At 34.4% G+C, this 17,818-nt stretch overlaps 1 protein-coding gene across 6 annotated transcripts in view; it reads right to left on the bottom strand.

Annotated features, from left to right (window-relative positions):
• Positions 1-17,818, bottom strand: part of Cep290 (centrosomal protein 290) — an 84,085-nt gene that overhangs the window by 27,790 nt on the left and 38,477 nt on the right. For all 6 annotated transcript variants that reach the window (XM_031350123.1, XM_031350125.1, XM_031350124.1 and 3 more), the window contains 13 exons: positions 17,211-17,322; positions 15,704-15,909; positions 14,694-14,845; positions 11,385-11,496; positions 10,398-10,853; positions 9,179-9,343; positions 8,142-8,249; positions 7,766-7,900; positions 6,416-6,682; positions 5,728-5,835; positions 4,963-5,162; positions 3,465-3,678; positions 2,028-2,165 (listed from right to left, as the gene is read on the bottom strand). In XM_031350123.1, coding sequence (XP_031205983.1) covers positions 2,028-2,165; positions 3,465-3,678; positions 4,963-5,162; positions 5,728-5,835; positions 6,416-6,682; positions 7,766-7,900; positions 8,142-8,249; positions 9,179-9,343; positions 10,398-10,853; positions 11,385-11,496; positions 14,694-14,845; positions 15,704-15,909; positions 17,211-17,322 — 2,373 coding nt within the window. The remainder of the gene's footprint in view (positions 1-2,027; positions 2,166-3,464; positions 3,679-4,962; positions 5,163-5,727; positions 5,836-6,415; positions 6,683-7,765; positions 7,901-8,141; positions 8,250-9,178; positions 9,344-10,397; positions 10,854-11,384; positions 11,497-14,693; positions 14,846-15,703; positions 15,910-17,210; positions 17,323-17,818) is intronic.

Here is a 17,818-nt window from a genome sequence, read left to right as displayed (position 1 = left end):
CAATTAGTAAAAGAGACCAACATGAACAACAACGTTTTAAAGATTATGAAACAGACTAGAATAACATTGAATCTTTGACTTCAAGTATGTTGTAAAGTCCTTTGTGAAGATAAAAACATGGAAGGGCTGCCTGAGACAGCAGACCCTTGCAGTGGAATTTTAATCCAGCAACATGATTGCTCTGGCTAGGGATCACATCCAAAGATATGAGCTGGCTGGAATACAGACAGGCCCCTAGTGTATCTTTAATTTCTAACAGTGAAGGTAATGCTAGTTTGTAGAAGAAAGCAGCCATGTTTGACAGTGAAGTTTAATTGAGAAGGAAACAATGTGATGAATCAGAGAAAGATTTGACAGAATAGGATATGCCTAACTCACAGGAGAATAGCAGCAGAAGAGAGCCTACTTAAGAGAAGGGACAGAAGGGGGAAAAAGTGTATGTGGTATTTGTATGGCAGTTTTACTGGGACAGTTTTACAGAGACAGATGACAGAGAGCACAAGCTAGACACAGGTAAAGACAGAACAAGCCAGAGAATGAGAAGGAGCCAGAAGGTTAGAATTGATTGCCAAAGTTAGTATGAGGTCAGACAGAGCAATTCAGTCAGAAGCCAAGAGAAGACAGATTTAATCAGTCATCTTGGAAGATCAGACTGTATGGAGGCTAGAAGCTTTCAAGCCTAGGTCTAGGGATACCTAGAACAGAAAAGGAAATGCTCTGGGCTTAGTCCAAGCTGTGTATTCACACAGCTTGTGTATGACTCTAATCTCATCATTTCATCTCAGGAAATAAAAGCAACATCTATAATCCACCATATAAATTTATCTTAAATTCTTAGCTGTCTGAACAAAGACATTGGTATAAACATGTGATGACAACGGGAGAAACATATTATTATTTGTCTGTTATGGCTTATTCAACTAAGTGTGTAAATGTTTTAGTAAATAAATTATTATGGTCAAATGATATTATTAGTGATGTTAATTATTATTGTGTTTAAAAGAAAAATATAACATCTCAGAGAAAGTTTTGAAAGAAGGATTTGAAAATATATAAAATTCAGGAACAACATTTTAGATTACATATAAATTATATTATATTATATATTATATTATATATATTATATTATATGTTATATTATATTATATAATATTTTATTAAAATTACATAAGGAAAGAGCTATTCCCTTTTATACATTTATTTAGTTAGTAGATTTTTTTATTACTATGACATGATTGAAAAGTACAATAGGCAATTTTTGAAAAATTAATGAAAATCTACTTTCCTAAAGCATATAAAAAATCAAAAGTAAATAAAACTAAAAATAATGAATAAAAAAAGACATGATTTTTCATTTTACCACAATATACTATATGAAATTTTCTGTAAAGAAATTTGTGGGGCAAAATAGAGAAATTGCAAGTTATTATGAAATACATGTTTAGAGAAAAACATTTTAATCACTAAGCTTAATGGTCAGATAAGAAAATGATGAAGTGTGTTGATAAAAATAGCTGAGTGGAAGGAAAGGCTTCAGAGCCTGGCAGCTCAATCCCTTACAAACAATAAGAAAGGGTGCCGTACTGGTGGAGAATGCCAGGTACAGAAGAAGCTGAATCATTTGGTGCAAGGTGTATCCATAAGATTCTACATGACTTCTCAATTTGCTGTGACTCTGAAATAAGTCCAACAGAACAGCTGTAAAAAGAATTCTGAGGGCTGGAGAGTTAGCACAGCAGTGGAGTATTCTCCTATGTTGTACCTGAATCCCAGGAATGCTTAAAATGTACTAATACTGCTTTAAAATTTTCTAAGTAAAATGTTTCTTAAATGAGTCCTTTTAGTAAGCACAACTGATAGTGGCCTGTCTTTTCAAACTCCTCAAGGTGATAGTCCATACATGAATGACATAAAGATATACACTGTTTTAAAACTATTCATGTACCTGTCTAATGAGCCACCAATTCAATACAAATTCTCTGAAGTGATCATGTATCTGGCCATATTAATACATATCTGATGCTCACCTTTAGCTGTCTAGTTTGTCGCTCAACAACCTGTTGAACATTGATATGTGCCTCTTTTTGAGAAGTTACAGCAATTATACGTTCTTCAGCTGCTGCTGTCATTTCTGACCGAAGTTCCAACAGGGCTCGACTAAGTGCCTAAAATTACAATATATATATAAAAAAGGGGGGGCGGGGAGGGAGAAATTACACTGTGTATGGGTAAAACAGAATACAAGACAGGCAGTATGGCTTCCTATTGCTTTCCTATTAGATGCAATAGCCTCAGTGGCTTTCCATGTGGCACTGTGGCCCTAGCCTATCTCTCAGCACAAGGTAGCTCATCATAGCAAACCTGAGGACAGCTTTCATCCAGGGAGCTCTAGGCCAGCCTGGTTACAGAGAAAGATGATTATCGTAGGGAATATGCTTAAGCAAACACAACTCACAAATGAACTTGAACTTTTTCAAATGAATTTCCTTGCAATTTTACTCAGTTCTTCATAAAATAAGAGTTCACACAAAACTGACAATTATTTTCAGAAACAAGCACTAATTCAGTCAAGCAACTCCTACTTGAAAAGAAGGCATGCTTTATTTTATAATTTCCAAGTTTATCTATTAGCAAGAAATTATTTAGCAAAAAAAGAGAAAAAAAAGCAACTTCACAGTAGATCCCTCCACGTGGAAACTGACTGAATTTAAATAGATGAGTAATGTTATAAGACACTGTTTACAATACTTGTCCATAGAACTCATGAACGAAGGTGGGGGAAGTATAGCATCTTCTAAACCATTTGCTACATCTGAGATAAAGAAAAAAAAAAAGCAAAACTACGATATTCTATTAAAGGTGTTGACCACTGTTCACACGAAGCCACTGTGCCCACACTCTTTCATCTCTCTTCCTTCTTACACCTTATCACCCCTAATCCTCTAATGTGTTCAAAACTGCCTCCACAAAATGAGAACCAATGGGAAGTGAGAAAATAATGAGGCTAAGATTTCTTTTCCTTTCTTACATATACTTAACAGACCCACACATACATAAATTGCACTCCATCTGCATTTTAAAATAGCACTAGTGCAGTACAGAGCATGTGAAAGAACTTCCATGCAACATTAGAAATAGCATTCTTTTCTCCTTTTTTAATTGGATATTTTATTTATTTACATTTGAAATGTTATCCCTTTTTCTGGTTTACCCTCTGAAAAACTCCCTGTTCCCTCCCTTCTTCCCCCTGCTCACCAACATCCCCACTCCCACCTCGCCACCCTGGCATTGCCCTACACTGGGGCATCGAGCCTTCACAGGATCAAGGGCCTTTCCTCCCATTGATGCCAGATAAGGTCATCCTCTGCTACATATGCACCTGAAGCCATGAGTCCCTCCATGTGTGCCCTTTGGTTGGTCAACAGTTCTTAGGCCTTTTCGTTCGGCAGCCATCAGGCACTTACCTTTTGTTGCTTCTCTTTCAAGGCTAGTTGGCTCTTTAGCCTGTCTACTAGATTCCTCATGGTGGTTGTTGGAGCTCTGGAGTTTGCTTCTTTCTGAGCCTGGAGTTCAGACTTTAAACTCTGGGAGTCCTTCTGTGCTTGGGCTAGAGCACACCTTAAGTCCTCTACCTCTGCTTTCACTTTCTTTACCTCATTAGCATGAGTTTCTTGGAGCCTGAGATAAACAAGCACATGTGTTTACCAGACTGAGTATTGAAAATAATACCTTGATTTAAAAAAAATAGCAAAAAACAAAAAACAAAAACAAAACAAAGCAAAAAAAAAAAAGCAAAAAAACCCCCAACTTTATAAAAGTATAAAGCCACAGCCACAGAGTTTTATGTGGTAAGAGACTATTTCAGAACATTATTTCCTGCATTTAGGAATTAGATCCAAAAGCCCAAGTAATTTTCAGAATGGCGCAGTGGTTCTTGCATGCTTATGATCTCTGCATTGAGGCAGCCAAGGCAGAAGATTAGTGACCCCAAAGGCAGCTCTCACTGCCCAGTGAGTTCTATCTGGGTTAGGGTGAGATGAGTCTCAAAAAAAGAAATGTAAACAGATTATGAAAAACATAATTTTGTAATCCAGTACATGGTATCAGATTAGTATACAAAAAATATAAACTCTTGTGTATATTCAACAGGCTGAAAAAAATGAGAGAGACAAAGCAGAACCATGTACAATTTTCAAAAGCAAAGAATCTCAAGTGGCAGCTACTTACATATTCACAAATATGTGGTAACTTTTGGAGAGGTCTCTTGGGTCCAAGAGTAAACAGTCAAAGTTCTAATGGGCCATCAGAAAGGAATAGAACCATAAGTGGGCCAACATTCTCACTTTCATCACATAGGAACTGAAGCCCGCAAGACGGTCTATGATTAGTTACTGAACAATCTCATAACAATTTTATGTTTAAAAGACTATTTTCAAAAAAGGCTGAATAATGCTTATAATCTTTAATATACATAATGTGGACACTGTCACTACAGTTCCTTAAAGCAAATACTTTAACAAACATTTATTGAGCCTGGTTGTTATCAAAGACTCTCAGGTGTTTGAGCAAAAGCTATTTATATGCAAAGTTACAATTTTCAAGTTACTTCTGTACCATGGGGACTTCACCTAACCAGAGCGGTAAACACTACCACTTTCATTTACAAAGGATGAAGTGGACAGTGGAAGGAGTTAAAAATAAGATTCTAGAGAAGAAAATAAATTGGCTTTTGAGGAAGAGTGACTAGATTCAAACTGTGATTCTTTTTTCGCCACATCTACTCTCTCATGCTTGGAACCTTCCTAGTGCCTTGCTTCTATAAAGCAATGAGTCCTGGGTGTTCCTGAGGACAATATGGGAGGGTGCACATCAAGGCTTTAGGAGGGAGCTCACATAGCAGGTACAAGGTTCATTACAGTATAACTTCCATATGCTTATTTTAAAAAGATTTCTAAAAATTACCGTAATTTGGTATTTTCAAACTCTCTGACTTTTAACTCAGTGATTTCTTTTTGTCTTTCCAAATCTTTTGATACTTTCTTTAGTTTTGTCAAAAGTGAGGACAGAGAGTCATCTTGCTCTGCTACTGTCTGTTCCATCTCAGCCAGACGAATGAAATGCTTGTTGGTGGGTACTGGAGCAGAAGACTGCTTAATTAAATCCTATGAGATACAAACATATTAGTAATGGGAAAGTCAATTTGAGATTATGACTCATCCTATTATTTTCTTTATGAATCAATAAAGTCTGAAATTTAAGAGGAAGAGATAGACTAGGGAAGAGAAAGTACAGACTATTATTTTTAGCCAGTGTCTAAGTGCAGTAGAGGGTTATGACCATGAACTAATGAGGTGAGGCCTGAGGAGCCCAATGCTGTGGGTTATGAGAACGGCTGCTTTTCACACATAAGAACATAATGATCAAAAGGAGGCAATAGTGCTTAATTCAAAAGATGGAAATGCATTTACGAGTGGACTCATACCATAGCAGGCTTGAGTCCACAGTGAAGGAAGAGATATATATGACTCTGTGAGCAGTAACAATTGCTGAAGGATTTGGGTTTAAAAAAAATGATCATGTTTTCATGATCAGAGCTGGTTTTCTGAAGATTATTTTGGCAAGAAAGAGGTGAAGTATGTTCTATTGTGAGACATAAACAGGGGAAATTTTTAAACTATGTGATATCAAATCTCAATAAAGAAGAGAACAAAGTTCTCAGAATCTTACCTGAGCTGTCTGTTTGAATTTATTGAGTGAATTATCAGCCTGTTGTTCTAATTTGTGATGAAGAACATGAAGGTCTTCTTCATGTTTCTTAACAATTTCTCTTTGTTCCTGTTTTCATAGACAATTGAAGTTGTACTATAAATTATAACTGATATAGATTCACATTCTAAAAGATCATAGTTGATCTTTAAACTTCTAAATTTAAAACACAAGAGATAATCTCTGTATGCATATGTATATTAGACCATTATACATTTCTGCTGGCATGTGCTCATGTTGGCCACCCAAGCTTTTCATTATAATTTATTCTTAACATTAGAGTAACATGTATCCATTACCCTTAACTTATTTTGAGAAACATTTTAGAATACTAAATATCTCTCCTATTGTTCAAGAAAAGTAGATCCCCATTAGTTATTCCCTTGGTAGCATCATTTACCTTATTGTTTCAAGTTTTACTCAAACGTTCACCTGACCTTTCCTAAACCATTCAGGTTCAGCATAAGAAGAGGAAGACACAAACACAAACTGCCAGTTTGATTGACAGATCTGTAATCCAATCATATAAAAGCAACAATTCCTATACAGAATCATGTGAGAGCAAAAATGAACTACCACGTTAAGAGAACATAAAGTGTGCGTTTGACTGAAAAGCCCCGGGAGGTAAAGTAGCAGCATGACAAAGTACCTCTCTGGCTTTCTCCAGGAGATGCTGGTACTTCTTCACCACTTCTTCCTTGTGATTTAACCTGGCCTGCATGTTGGCAATGGTTTGATGGGCAACTTTCATTGTGTGATGAGATTTTGGTTCCAGCTCTTTTCTGTCTAGCTCAGCTATAAGTTTTTCTCGATCAGCTGTGGCAGGCAATCGAAGCCTCAGTTCATTGATTACTTTGTCTCTTGACAAAATATTTTGCTCTGCCAACCGTAAGGCAGATTCTTTTTCTTTTAGTTTCTACAGGAAAGTCACAATAAGTTATTTCAGCACTGTTTGTCCTTTAAAATGCTTCATATAAATTTTGTTTAAGAGTACTTACAACCAAAACAGCAGTTTCACTTTATTCTTTGCGTATTTATAATAGCCATTTGACAATAAAATTCTATTTATTACATTTTTATATGACAACTCATTTATTTGCATATATATTCTAATTTACTTATAACATTACCACTTATTAAAACTTCGTTAGGTTAAACACAAAATTTAATTAACTTTATTTTTATCTTACAGTTTAGAATTAACAATGAGTGGTGGTTGTAGAACTGGAAAGTGCAGTTCAATGACCCCTCTGATGTCACAGAACACTAAGGCAGAGGTGTTAACCAAGGACACAGTTGGGATTTCAGTGGCACAGGTGAATGAATCATTGTGCTGCTGTTGGAAGTTTAACACACCAAAGCGGAGAAGTTTTAATCTTCAGTAAGATTAAAAGAGATATTTTAAAACACATGATTTAGTGGTAACTCATATAAACCAAAAAATTTAAATTTGTTTTTCTGAACTGATTAAAAAGGCAAAATTTTATATGATAAATTCTTTGTAAATGTACTTATAATTAATAAGTTTAGATGTAAACTAAAATTTAAGTGATATTCAGTTTATATTATTTTGTGAATAATTTAATGAGCTGATTTAAGTTCCTAGATTAAATAATTTCATTTGCTTCAACTTTATTTACTCACAAAGAAAATGAGCAAAGAAACTGTTTAAAAGATATATACCATATAATGCAAAGTACATGGTAAGATAAAAATAAGTACCAATGAAAATAGCACTTAACAAAAGGCAATATATTGTTTATAAAGCTTTAATTAAATAACTTTTGTTACCTATTTAGTATGCTTCAATGAAGTAAACAAATGAATTGTAAATTCGAATTAACTACATGGAATATTATCCGCTATTAGAAATAGTATATAAGAATAAAGAGAAGAATTAGCAAAAAACTACTACTTTAATTAACATAAATAAATATTTAGAAAATTCTAAAAACATTTCCATTAATATAGTAATTAAAATGCAAATTATCCCAATTACCTCTTCTAGTGACTTGCAAGTTGCTTGTGTTTTAAGAATTACTTGAACATTCTCCTTAATTTTTCTTAGAGCAATTTCAAGTTGGTTTGGAAGGGGCAAGCTGGGGTCTGGCATTGATCCTGTAGTATCTTCAAACTATTGAGAAATAATATGCTTTAAAGATAGTAGTATAGTACTGAGAAAACAGTATTAAATCTTTTAACTGTATGAAAAAATAGTAGACTAAATTTCACTTATCTTTAAACAAAGAAACTCATGACAATTCACATAAAGCACATATCCTAAAGTTCAAAATATATTGAGTTCAGAGACTATTTCTGTTAGTTAATGCTTTAGGCCATGGAACAAAGCAACAAACATAATTAGTTATTGATACCTTTTGTGCTGCACTGAGTATTTCATTTTGCTGACGATCAAAAATGTCTAACTGGCGTTCCAGCTCAACTTCTCTTTGATCCCAAGCCATTTGTCTTTCTTCATGAAACTAAAATAGAACACTTGTTTTTGTTAGCTACATCCAGTGATAATGAGCACATAGCATGCATATAAACATTTTCTTATTTTACCCTCAGCTATCACTCTTATTTTATGGGAAAAACAAGCAAACTCAAAGATCAAGCAATTTGCTTAAGAACACAGAGGCAAAATTTCAGTCTAGTCATGTACCCATTCATCCATCCATTCCAACCACATACATGAAACATATTTCTCAAGCACTATATGTGGCAGGGCAAGCTCAGCAATAAACAAAACTTAATTCCTGTCTCCAAGGAAATTATATCCCAGGAAGAGGGAAACAGTTAATAACAAACAAATACGCAGCATATCAGAGGATGGCAAACACTATTTAGAAATGAAAGCAAATGCTTCCTATATAGGAAATTTTGATGGGAACAATTTACTACTCAATACCAACGAGCCTTTGTAATCACTGGTAAGGAAAGGTTTGTGAGTGAAGATCTTAAGGCAGTGAAAGTATAAACATAAAGTATCTAGGATACAAAAAGAGAAAGAGAAAGAAAAATAAATCTAAGCACAGGTTATAGAGTCTCTGTGTTGAGTGTGTTTTATGAGCATCATCTGTCACTTAAGCATCTTTGCCTACTCCATGCTGTGATCTAAATCAACAGTGACATCCAGAAGGAACTAGACTGAAGAAATGTAATAATTAATATCAAAATAAAAACTAGCTTACCACGTAAGTTTGCTGACACACTTTTTTTTTAAGGTTAAGAGCTCTGTTACAACTAAGTAAATTTGCATGTTTGGAGTTTAAAAAGCAAGACACGGGTTATTTTGTTACCCATTATAATGGGAACTATACTTAATCATCCAATCACAACAACACAGTTCAAATACAATGATCTGAGCCTGAACTCTTTAGAAAGAACAGAAAGAAATAGAAAATGAAACCTTGTTCTGCTGAACAATTTCTTCCTCTAGGCTGTTGATTGTATGCTCATATTCAGAGATAATATTATTCAAATATTTGATTTCTTCTTTACCCTTGACTAGCTCTCTATTTAGCTTAAGTTCTTGAAGGCGAAGTTCTTCTATTTTCACATGCCAATTGATTACCTAAATTATAGTTAAACATAAATGTTACATTACTGATCATGATTTCAATCAAAATTAACGACAAAGCTATTTAGAATTCCCATAGATTATTCCAAAGTACATAGAACATTAGAACAAAACATTCTTCAAATTATTTCCAAATGAATAACCAGCTCTTAGTAACATGTGATTTCAATATCTTATTCATTGTCACTTTTTTATTGAGTGCTGACTGCAGTCATGTTTTTGATACATTGGTACAAATGAAAAACAGAAATCCTAGCCTTTTCTACAATGATGGAATTACTGGTCACTTTCTCGTGCTCCAGTGGGCAGCATCATACCCATGGCCACGTGAATGATACTGAGGAAGCTCAGCAGGTTACAAAATGACAACAGAAACAAATGAAACATGAGTCAGGATTTGATGGGAGGATGTGGTGCTGGGTGAGGGACAAAGAGGAAAAAAATAGAGAGGTGAGTGTGACCACAATTCATTATTTGTGTAATATTATATATGTATATATTATATATATATAACTATCAAAGAATTCACTTTTAAAAATCTACCCAAGAAATATTTTTTTAAAAAAAGGAAATTGTAATTATTTCTAGCACAGGGAATAGGACTTAACTGCAAGACAACTGTTTACCATTTAACTCTTCACAAATTAAAGTAAAAGCTAATCTTTGAAAAATAAAATGGAACTCTGAAAATTCAAAGTATACACAAGAAATATCTACAAGTGAAAACACAGAAAAATAGACAATTCAAACAGGAAATATTCATGCAAAGTAGCAATCAACTGATGACTATATTAAATCATTTAAAATTATTATACTTATTATTTACTTAATATATATTTGGACTTTTCTAGAATGTTTAAAATTCTATTACACACAGAGAGTAATTTTCCTAAAGATACTTGCTTATGAATGCCTAAATTCCCAATTCATAAAATCTAAGCTAACCAGTTAGTATTTTAGATGCATATTAAACATATTTACACAGCTATACACTAAGAGTAATATTATTATAAAACATGGGAATACTACATTTCAGATCAAGTTTTACCTTCTGGGCTCCCCTGGCATCCTTTAAAGTACTTATCAATTCTTCTAAACCTTTTAATTTTAATTCCATCTCCAAAGTTTTGTTTTCCATATTTCTGTGTTCTTGTTGAGAATTCTTCATTTCTTGCATTATCTTAAGTTTATCATTTTGCAACTGAATCATCGTTTTGGAGAACTTTTCCTGCTGAGCCAAGGGTAAAGCGCCACTGAACTGTCTTCTTAGAGACTGAATGGTTTGGCGCAGGTGTTTTGCTCTGTTTCTGCCTTCCAAACGAGCATAGTAGAGAGCTTGCTCTTTCTCATCCAATTTCTGTTCTAGGCGCAAATTGTAGGCTTCCATCTTGTGGAGTTTGGATATAACTGACTCTAACTTACCAAGAGCAGTGGCCTCACTAATTTGAAGAGAGACAACATGTTGATGTAACTTGGCAATTAGCGCCTTTTCATCAGATTGTGCCTAACAGCAAAAAATAAATATTTACCAACAAATACGTCATGGGTTCAAAATCACAGTTCAATAAATAAATTCTAACTGGCACATGAGATTTAAAAAAAAACAAAAACAAAAACAAAAAACAAATGAAGCACACTTAAATTTCTAGTTTTGCCTTATAATTCACAGATAACATTAACAGTACAATTCTGATATATACAATGAACATCTCTTAATCCTCTAAAAACTATAGAACATGGAATATATGAAAAACTACATATACATACAAGAGAAAATAGTCAGTAAAGGTTCATTAATTACTCTTCATTAGTTTGTTAAAGATTCACTAATTAGTACTCCTCAGTGTGTTAACTGACCAGCAGCAGTGAAATGCATCTATAGGTATTTCAAGTGAAAGATGTTCTCTAAAGTCCCAAACAACAGGAGCAGCTTTTTACTGATGCACTAATATCTGAAGAGCACTACCCTCACATGGCAATGTCTCAGGTGAGCTTAGGAAACAACAGACTAGGCAGGAGCTAACACTATATGCACCTGGAAGTCCAGCAGCTGCATTCTGAGGGATTCCACTTCCTTTTCCCTGGAGTGTTGTTGCGAATTCAAAAAATCAACTTGTCTTTTGGCAATATCAGAAATCTCTCTCAGTCTAGAAAGTGATAACATATTTAAGCAACAATTCAGTAAATAGAAAAAGCTCCAATTTTGAGATACCCATTTAGAAAAGCAATTTAGTTTTTGAGTCTCTTCATTGTATCAAACTTAAAGAGTTCAAAGGTCTCTTGAAATTTTATATGAAACATCTCCTATTTTAGAAAGTATTTAACCTGTAGTATAGCATAATATATACATTTTGAAAGAAAATGACATAAGTAATTATCCCAATTTCACTTAACAAATGGCATTTTATAAATTAAATGTAGGCTATCAGAGAACATTTCCTCCCACACATTTTTCCTAAGATACTTTTTATTTTATTTAGAAAGTGGTAGGTCCATTGCCTAGCTCTGCCTTGCTCCTTGGTCCAGAGGAGACATCTGGGACCCCAGAAGCTTCCTGCTTCCCTGTGGAAACCTTCTGGGACTCTAAAACTATCCACCTTGGAACCCTGACAACCACCCATCCTAGTTGGATCTGCCCATCACCCCAGGTGGTCTGCCTGGAACAGTCTGCCGAGGTGGGAGACCCATACAACCCCCTGAGTACTACTGTCTAGCTCTGGACTTGCTTCTTGCTCTGGAGGAGTCTGGTGTTACCCCAAGAGTGTCCTGCTTCCCCGTGGAAACCTTTGCGTGTCCCCAAACTAACTAGCTATGAATCCTGCGCAACCATCCATCCTAGTTGGATCTGCCCACCACGCCAGCTGGGTCTGACTGGGACAGAGCCAAGAGAGTAGGGTACTCTGATCTCCACTCTCTGGCCCACAGCTACCCTCACCTTCCTGAGAAGTCCTGTTGCCATCAAGATCATCCATACATCACCAGGGAAAATCAGATGTGTAGAGGACAGAGTACAAACACAATCAACAAGACCCGGGGCAATCTTGAACTATGGAACTACCATGCTATAACAAACCCTGTATATTCCAATGAAACTGAAGCACAAGAAGTCTTAACTCCAGTCTTATAAAGATCATAGAGGCCTTTAAAGAGGACATGAATAAATCCCTTAAGGATATTCAGGAAAATACATTAAAACAGGTAGAGGCATTAAAAGAAGCAAATAAATATAAATACAGGAAAATAAAATCAAAGATGTGAAGGATATGAATAACACTGTCCAAGACCTGAAAAGGGAAATGGAAGCAATAAAGAAAATAAAAACTGAGGCAATCCTGGAGATGGAAAACCTGGGGAAGAGAACAAGAACTACAGGCATAAGCATCACCAACAGAATATAGAAGATGGAAGAGAGGATCTTAGGTGTAAAAGATAAAATAGAAGAAATCAATACATCAAAGAAAATGTGAAATCTAAACAACTCATGACATAAAACATCCAGGAAATTTGGAGCACTACAAAAAGACTAAACCTAAGAAAAATAGGAATAGAAGAAGAAGATTCTTAGCTCAAAGGCCCAGAAAACAGCAACAAAACCATAGAAGAAAAATTCCCTAACCTAAAAAAAGATGTCTATAAAGGTACAAGAAGCTTACAGACTAGATCAGATAGGGAAATCCTCCTGCCATATAACAATCAAAACACTAAATGCACAGAACAAAGAAAATATTAAAAGCAGCAAGGGAAAAGGCCAAGTAACACATAAAAGCACCCAATTTCAGAATTATACCCGATTTCTCAACTGACACTCTAAAAGCTAGAAGGGCCTCGGCAGAAGTCTTGTAGACCCCGAGAGACCACAGATGTCAGCCCAGACTACAATGTCCAGAAAAACTTTCAATTACCATAGATGGACAAACCAAGATATTCTATGAAAAAAACAAATTTAAACAATACCTTTCCACTAGCCCAGTCTTACAGAGGTTATTAGAAGGAAAACTACAATCCAATGAGACGAATTAAACTCAAGAAAACACAAGAAATAAATAATTTTACACCATTAAAATCAATAGAAAAGAAACACACACACTCAATATCCATCAATATCAAAGTAAGAGGAAGTAAGAATCATTGGTCATTAAAACCTCTCAACATCAATGTAAAATAACACAGCCTAACAGAATGAATTGTAACAGAATCCATCATTCTGCTGTAAATAAAAAAACACATCTCAGCATCAAGGATAGTCATTATTTTAGTATAAGGGATGGAAAAAAGTTTCCTAAGCAAAAGAATACCAAGAAACAAGCTGGAGTAGCCATCCTAGTAGCCAATAAAATAGACTTCAAACAGAAAGTAATCAAAAGATATAGGGAAGGGCACTTCATACTGATCAAAGGAAATGTCTACCAAAGGACATCTAAATTCTGAACATGTATGCCTCAGGTGCAAGGGCACCCACATTCATAAAAGAAACATTACTAAAGCTTAAATCAGAAATCAAACTCCACATATTACCAGTGGAGACCTCAACACTCCACTCTCACCAATGGACAGGTCATCGAGACAGAAACTAAATAGACGAATAATGAAAATAACAAAGGTTATGATTCAAATGGACCTAACAGATATCTATAGAGCATTTCACCCAAACACACACACACACACACACACACACACACACACACACACAATATGTCCTTTTCATTACCTCACATTACTTTCTCCAAAATTGACCATATAGTCTATAATCTATTACAAAGCAAATCTCAAAAGATACAAGATTGAAATATACCCCTAGGCATATTACCAGATTACCATGGATTAAAGCTGGACTTCAACAACAGAAACAACAATTTACCTAAGTGATAGTAAGCAAGAGTACATGAGTTAATATGTCTGATGTCTTACACAATACCTACCACATAGCTAGCTACTAAGAAAATTAAATTAAATCTATATATGAATTAATTATGTTTATATCAACCTTATAAAAAGGTAAAATTCCTTTCTTTTTAAATTGAGTAAACTAAATACTAAGAGACTCTTCCATCTCTACTTCCCCCAAAACAGGCAATATGAGAAAGACATGGACCCTACATGGTTTCCATTTCAACTTTAGTGTCTTCTACGAAGTCACATCCCTACACTCAGGGGAAAAAAAAAACAAACTGTGTGATGTCATTTCCTCTTCAATGTTATGTCATCTGGTTAAAAAACAACCAAGATATTAATCCTCTTCTTAATAAAAAAATTGAGTATAGATACTGCTTCATATATTTGTAATTTAACTTAAAGACAAATCAAATAGACCCATCAAATGATGAAACTGTTTTTGTGCACTTACTTGGACACTTCAACTTTGAGCTCCATTTCACTCTTCTCTAACTCTAAGATCCGCTGTCGGTCAGCATCGCTTACTGCCTTGTTCACACTATCAGCTAATTCGTCTCTCAACATCTGCTCCACCTTTTGTGCATCCAGGTTGATTTTGGTAAGCTATGGGAAAAGCAACAACAAAATATTCCCAGGGACAATGTTATTTTATTTATTCTATTTTACCTTAGACTGGGAACAGAACCCAGGACCTGTGCTAACTAATGTCAATGAACTACAGCTCCAGTCTGGACGCATAACTTCTGGTCTCTTGAGTACTAAAGTTTTCTTTATTTTCCCTTAGTCAATTATAAAAAAGATATAGTAATAGTCTAATTCTATCATAAATTATTTATGTTAGGCAATCACTACTTAAGAATTTTGAATATAAACAAAGTACTTACAAATAAATCCAAGTGAAGTTAAGAAAATTTTATAAATGTTATAAAATTATATAAATTTTTATTAACATTAAATGTCTTAAAAGAAAAAATGATATTACACTTTGAAATCTATCTCAACCTAAGTATCTGCAAGGTGTTATTCATTCATAGGTTATGGAGTATCTGCAGACTACTTAATCCAGACCACACTAAGTATCTTTAATTACCTGCTATTAAAGCTTTTGAAAACAGAGATTTTAAACTATTTTGCCTCTTACTATAGTCTCAGATCCCAAACAGGTTCTGGAGTATAAAAGAGAATGAACAAAGAGATGAGATTGGAAGACAACTTGCTTTTTAAAGAAACAACATCCTTCCTCTTACTAAAAACAAAACCATACCATTAGCAAGAAAGAATTTGTTTACAGAAACAAGTGCTTTGATGTAAAGCAATTGAGATTTTAAAAGAATAGTCTATATATCCATTACATAAAATGAAAATGCTGTATGCATATGCTAGCTTAGAGAAGCAAAGTTTTTAGCAATAATTTAGTGTTACTATCGAATGTCTATTTATAGGATAAAAATTGTATCAAACCTCAGTGAACTTGGTTTCCAATTCAAAATTACGTTCTTCCATTTGCTTTAATGAAGTTCTTAAGTGCTCATACATTTTCTGACAGTGTTCAGCCCTCTGCCTTTCATTTAATTCCTTCATTTCCAACACAGTGATTTTTTTTGAAATAGAAACAATGTCACTATTTGTCATTGATTTCTTTGCCTTATCCATGTTTGAGTCATTTCCTATGTGCAACAATACAACAGACAAAAGATAACTCAGGAGAGGTATAAAAATAGCACAGTTCTATGAACTTTCTGAATGAAGACATGTCTGTATTCTATTTATTTATCCCTACCTCTCTGATGCTTATCCATGTAGTCTTTCTAGAATAAACGTCTCTATTTATCAAATGACAATAAAAACTGTAATATTACTGAAATACCCATGTGAAGGTCAATGTAGAGCTGTCAGAGGTTGGAGGATTTTAACAAGCAGTAAATGAACACTTGTTACGGAAGTACTGGGACAATACAGGGCAGCAGTGTGACTTTAGAGGTGCAATATTTTTAAAGTTACCAAGCACCAAAGTCAGCAGTAAGTCTTAAGTGATATGACTAAGAAAGTCTACAAGATAATCTCAAATCATGAGCATTATTTTGGGTATTATAAGCATGCAATATCAAATACTATCATATTACAATTTTATATTCAATAACATGGCAAGTTAGGTATAGATGAAGATCTTTGTAACATTCTACATAATGGCAAAAGTAAAAAACACTAATGCTTTAATCATAATCACTTAAACACTGCATAAAATTCTATAAGAAAAATGATTAACATATGGAAATACTTGGAATAGCATATAACAAGTAATGTCTATTATTTAAAATATATAAAAATAAAAATATACATAAGAGAATTAAGATGATATACTGCTGCAAATATAAGCAATATAAATCCTCAAATTTTCTTTGACATTTTAAGGTAAAAGGTATCAAATAGTATACAACACATAAGCTTTGCCCACAGAAAAACATGTATTTTAAAACTATCATTAGCTTTTACTGTTATAATAATTAAAATAGGTCTTCATGTGGGTCCTCTAATAATTGGAACTGGGTCTTTCTCTGACTCAGTTGCCTGTCATCAGAGCCCTTTCCCTGAGTCTGGCCTCACTGAGAAAGGATGCTCTTAATCCTGCTGTGATTTGATGTCCCAGGGCAGAGTAGTACCCAAGTGAGGCTTCCCCTTCTCCTCAGACAAGGGGAGTAGGCAATCTGGAGGGATTTGTGAGGGTGGGACAGAAAGAAGAGGGAGGGGGGCTGTAATTGGGATGGAAAGTGAATAAATAAATTAATAAAAAATTAAAATAGAAACAGCTAGTATTGAATCATAAATTTATAACATGATTTTAACACTACATCCATGCATTCTGCTACAAAAAAGAATTTTTCAGCACAAAAAGGAAAAAAATAAATAAAAAAAAAAGCACTGTTAGATATTTATCACTTAGTATTTCTAGGGTAATACAACTCCTTACCTAATTTCATTTCTTGTTCCCAGGCTTGTTCAATGGTATGGAGTTTTTCCTTTGTAATCTCCAGCTCTTTACTGATAGCCTCCATCTGTTCTTTTAGAGATGCATTTTCACACTGTATAGAGGACAGACATTATAGATGAGCTACGCTGCAATGAGGATGAGAGTCACAGAAACAATACTGCTTTGCTTTGACTTTATGCAGAATCCTTAAAACTCACAATCTACATTTTACTCTAAAATCGAAATAAACCTTATTTATAAACCTTATCATAAAAAGATGCAAAAAAATCACAAACTGAAACTAGCTAGATCTAGAGAATATTACAAATTATAATTTCTCACACATCATACAAACATGAGAGAGACAGAGAGAGAGAGAGAGAGATGCTCTAGATTGACAAGCATTCATTTTTACCACTGAAGGTACCTACCCAACTTAACTAATAAGGACGAGCAAGGGTTTTCACAACTTTCACAAACTAGAGCTTCCTTGCCTCATTCAAGCTTCAAGCACTATGTGTGCATCCCTAGCACATCATATAAGGTAGGTGCTAGATGTTAACAATAAAAAGAAATAAGCCAAAACCCCTTATTTCACAGGCTTCTCC

Source organism: Mastomys coucha, unplaced genomic scaffold (assembly GCF_008632895.1).
Source record: "Mastomys coucha isolate ucsf_1 unplaced genomic scaffold, UCSF_Mcou_1 pScaffold4, whole genome shotgun sequence".
Classification (NCBI taxonomy): domain Eukaryota; kingdom Metazoa; phylum Chordata; class Mammalia; order Rodentia; family Muridae; genus Mastomys; species Mastomys coucha.
This window is presented reverse-complemented; position numbering and strand designations above follow the sequence as displayed.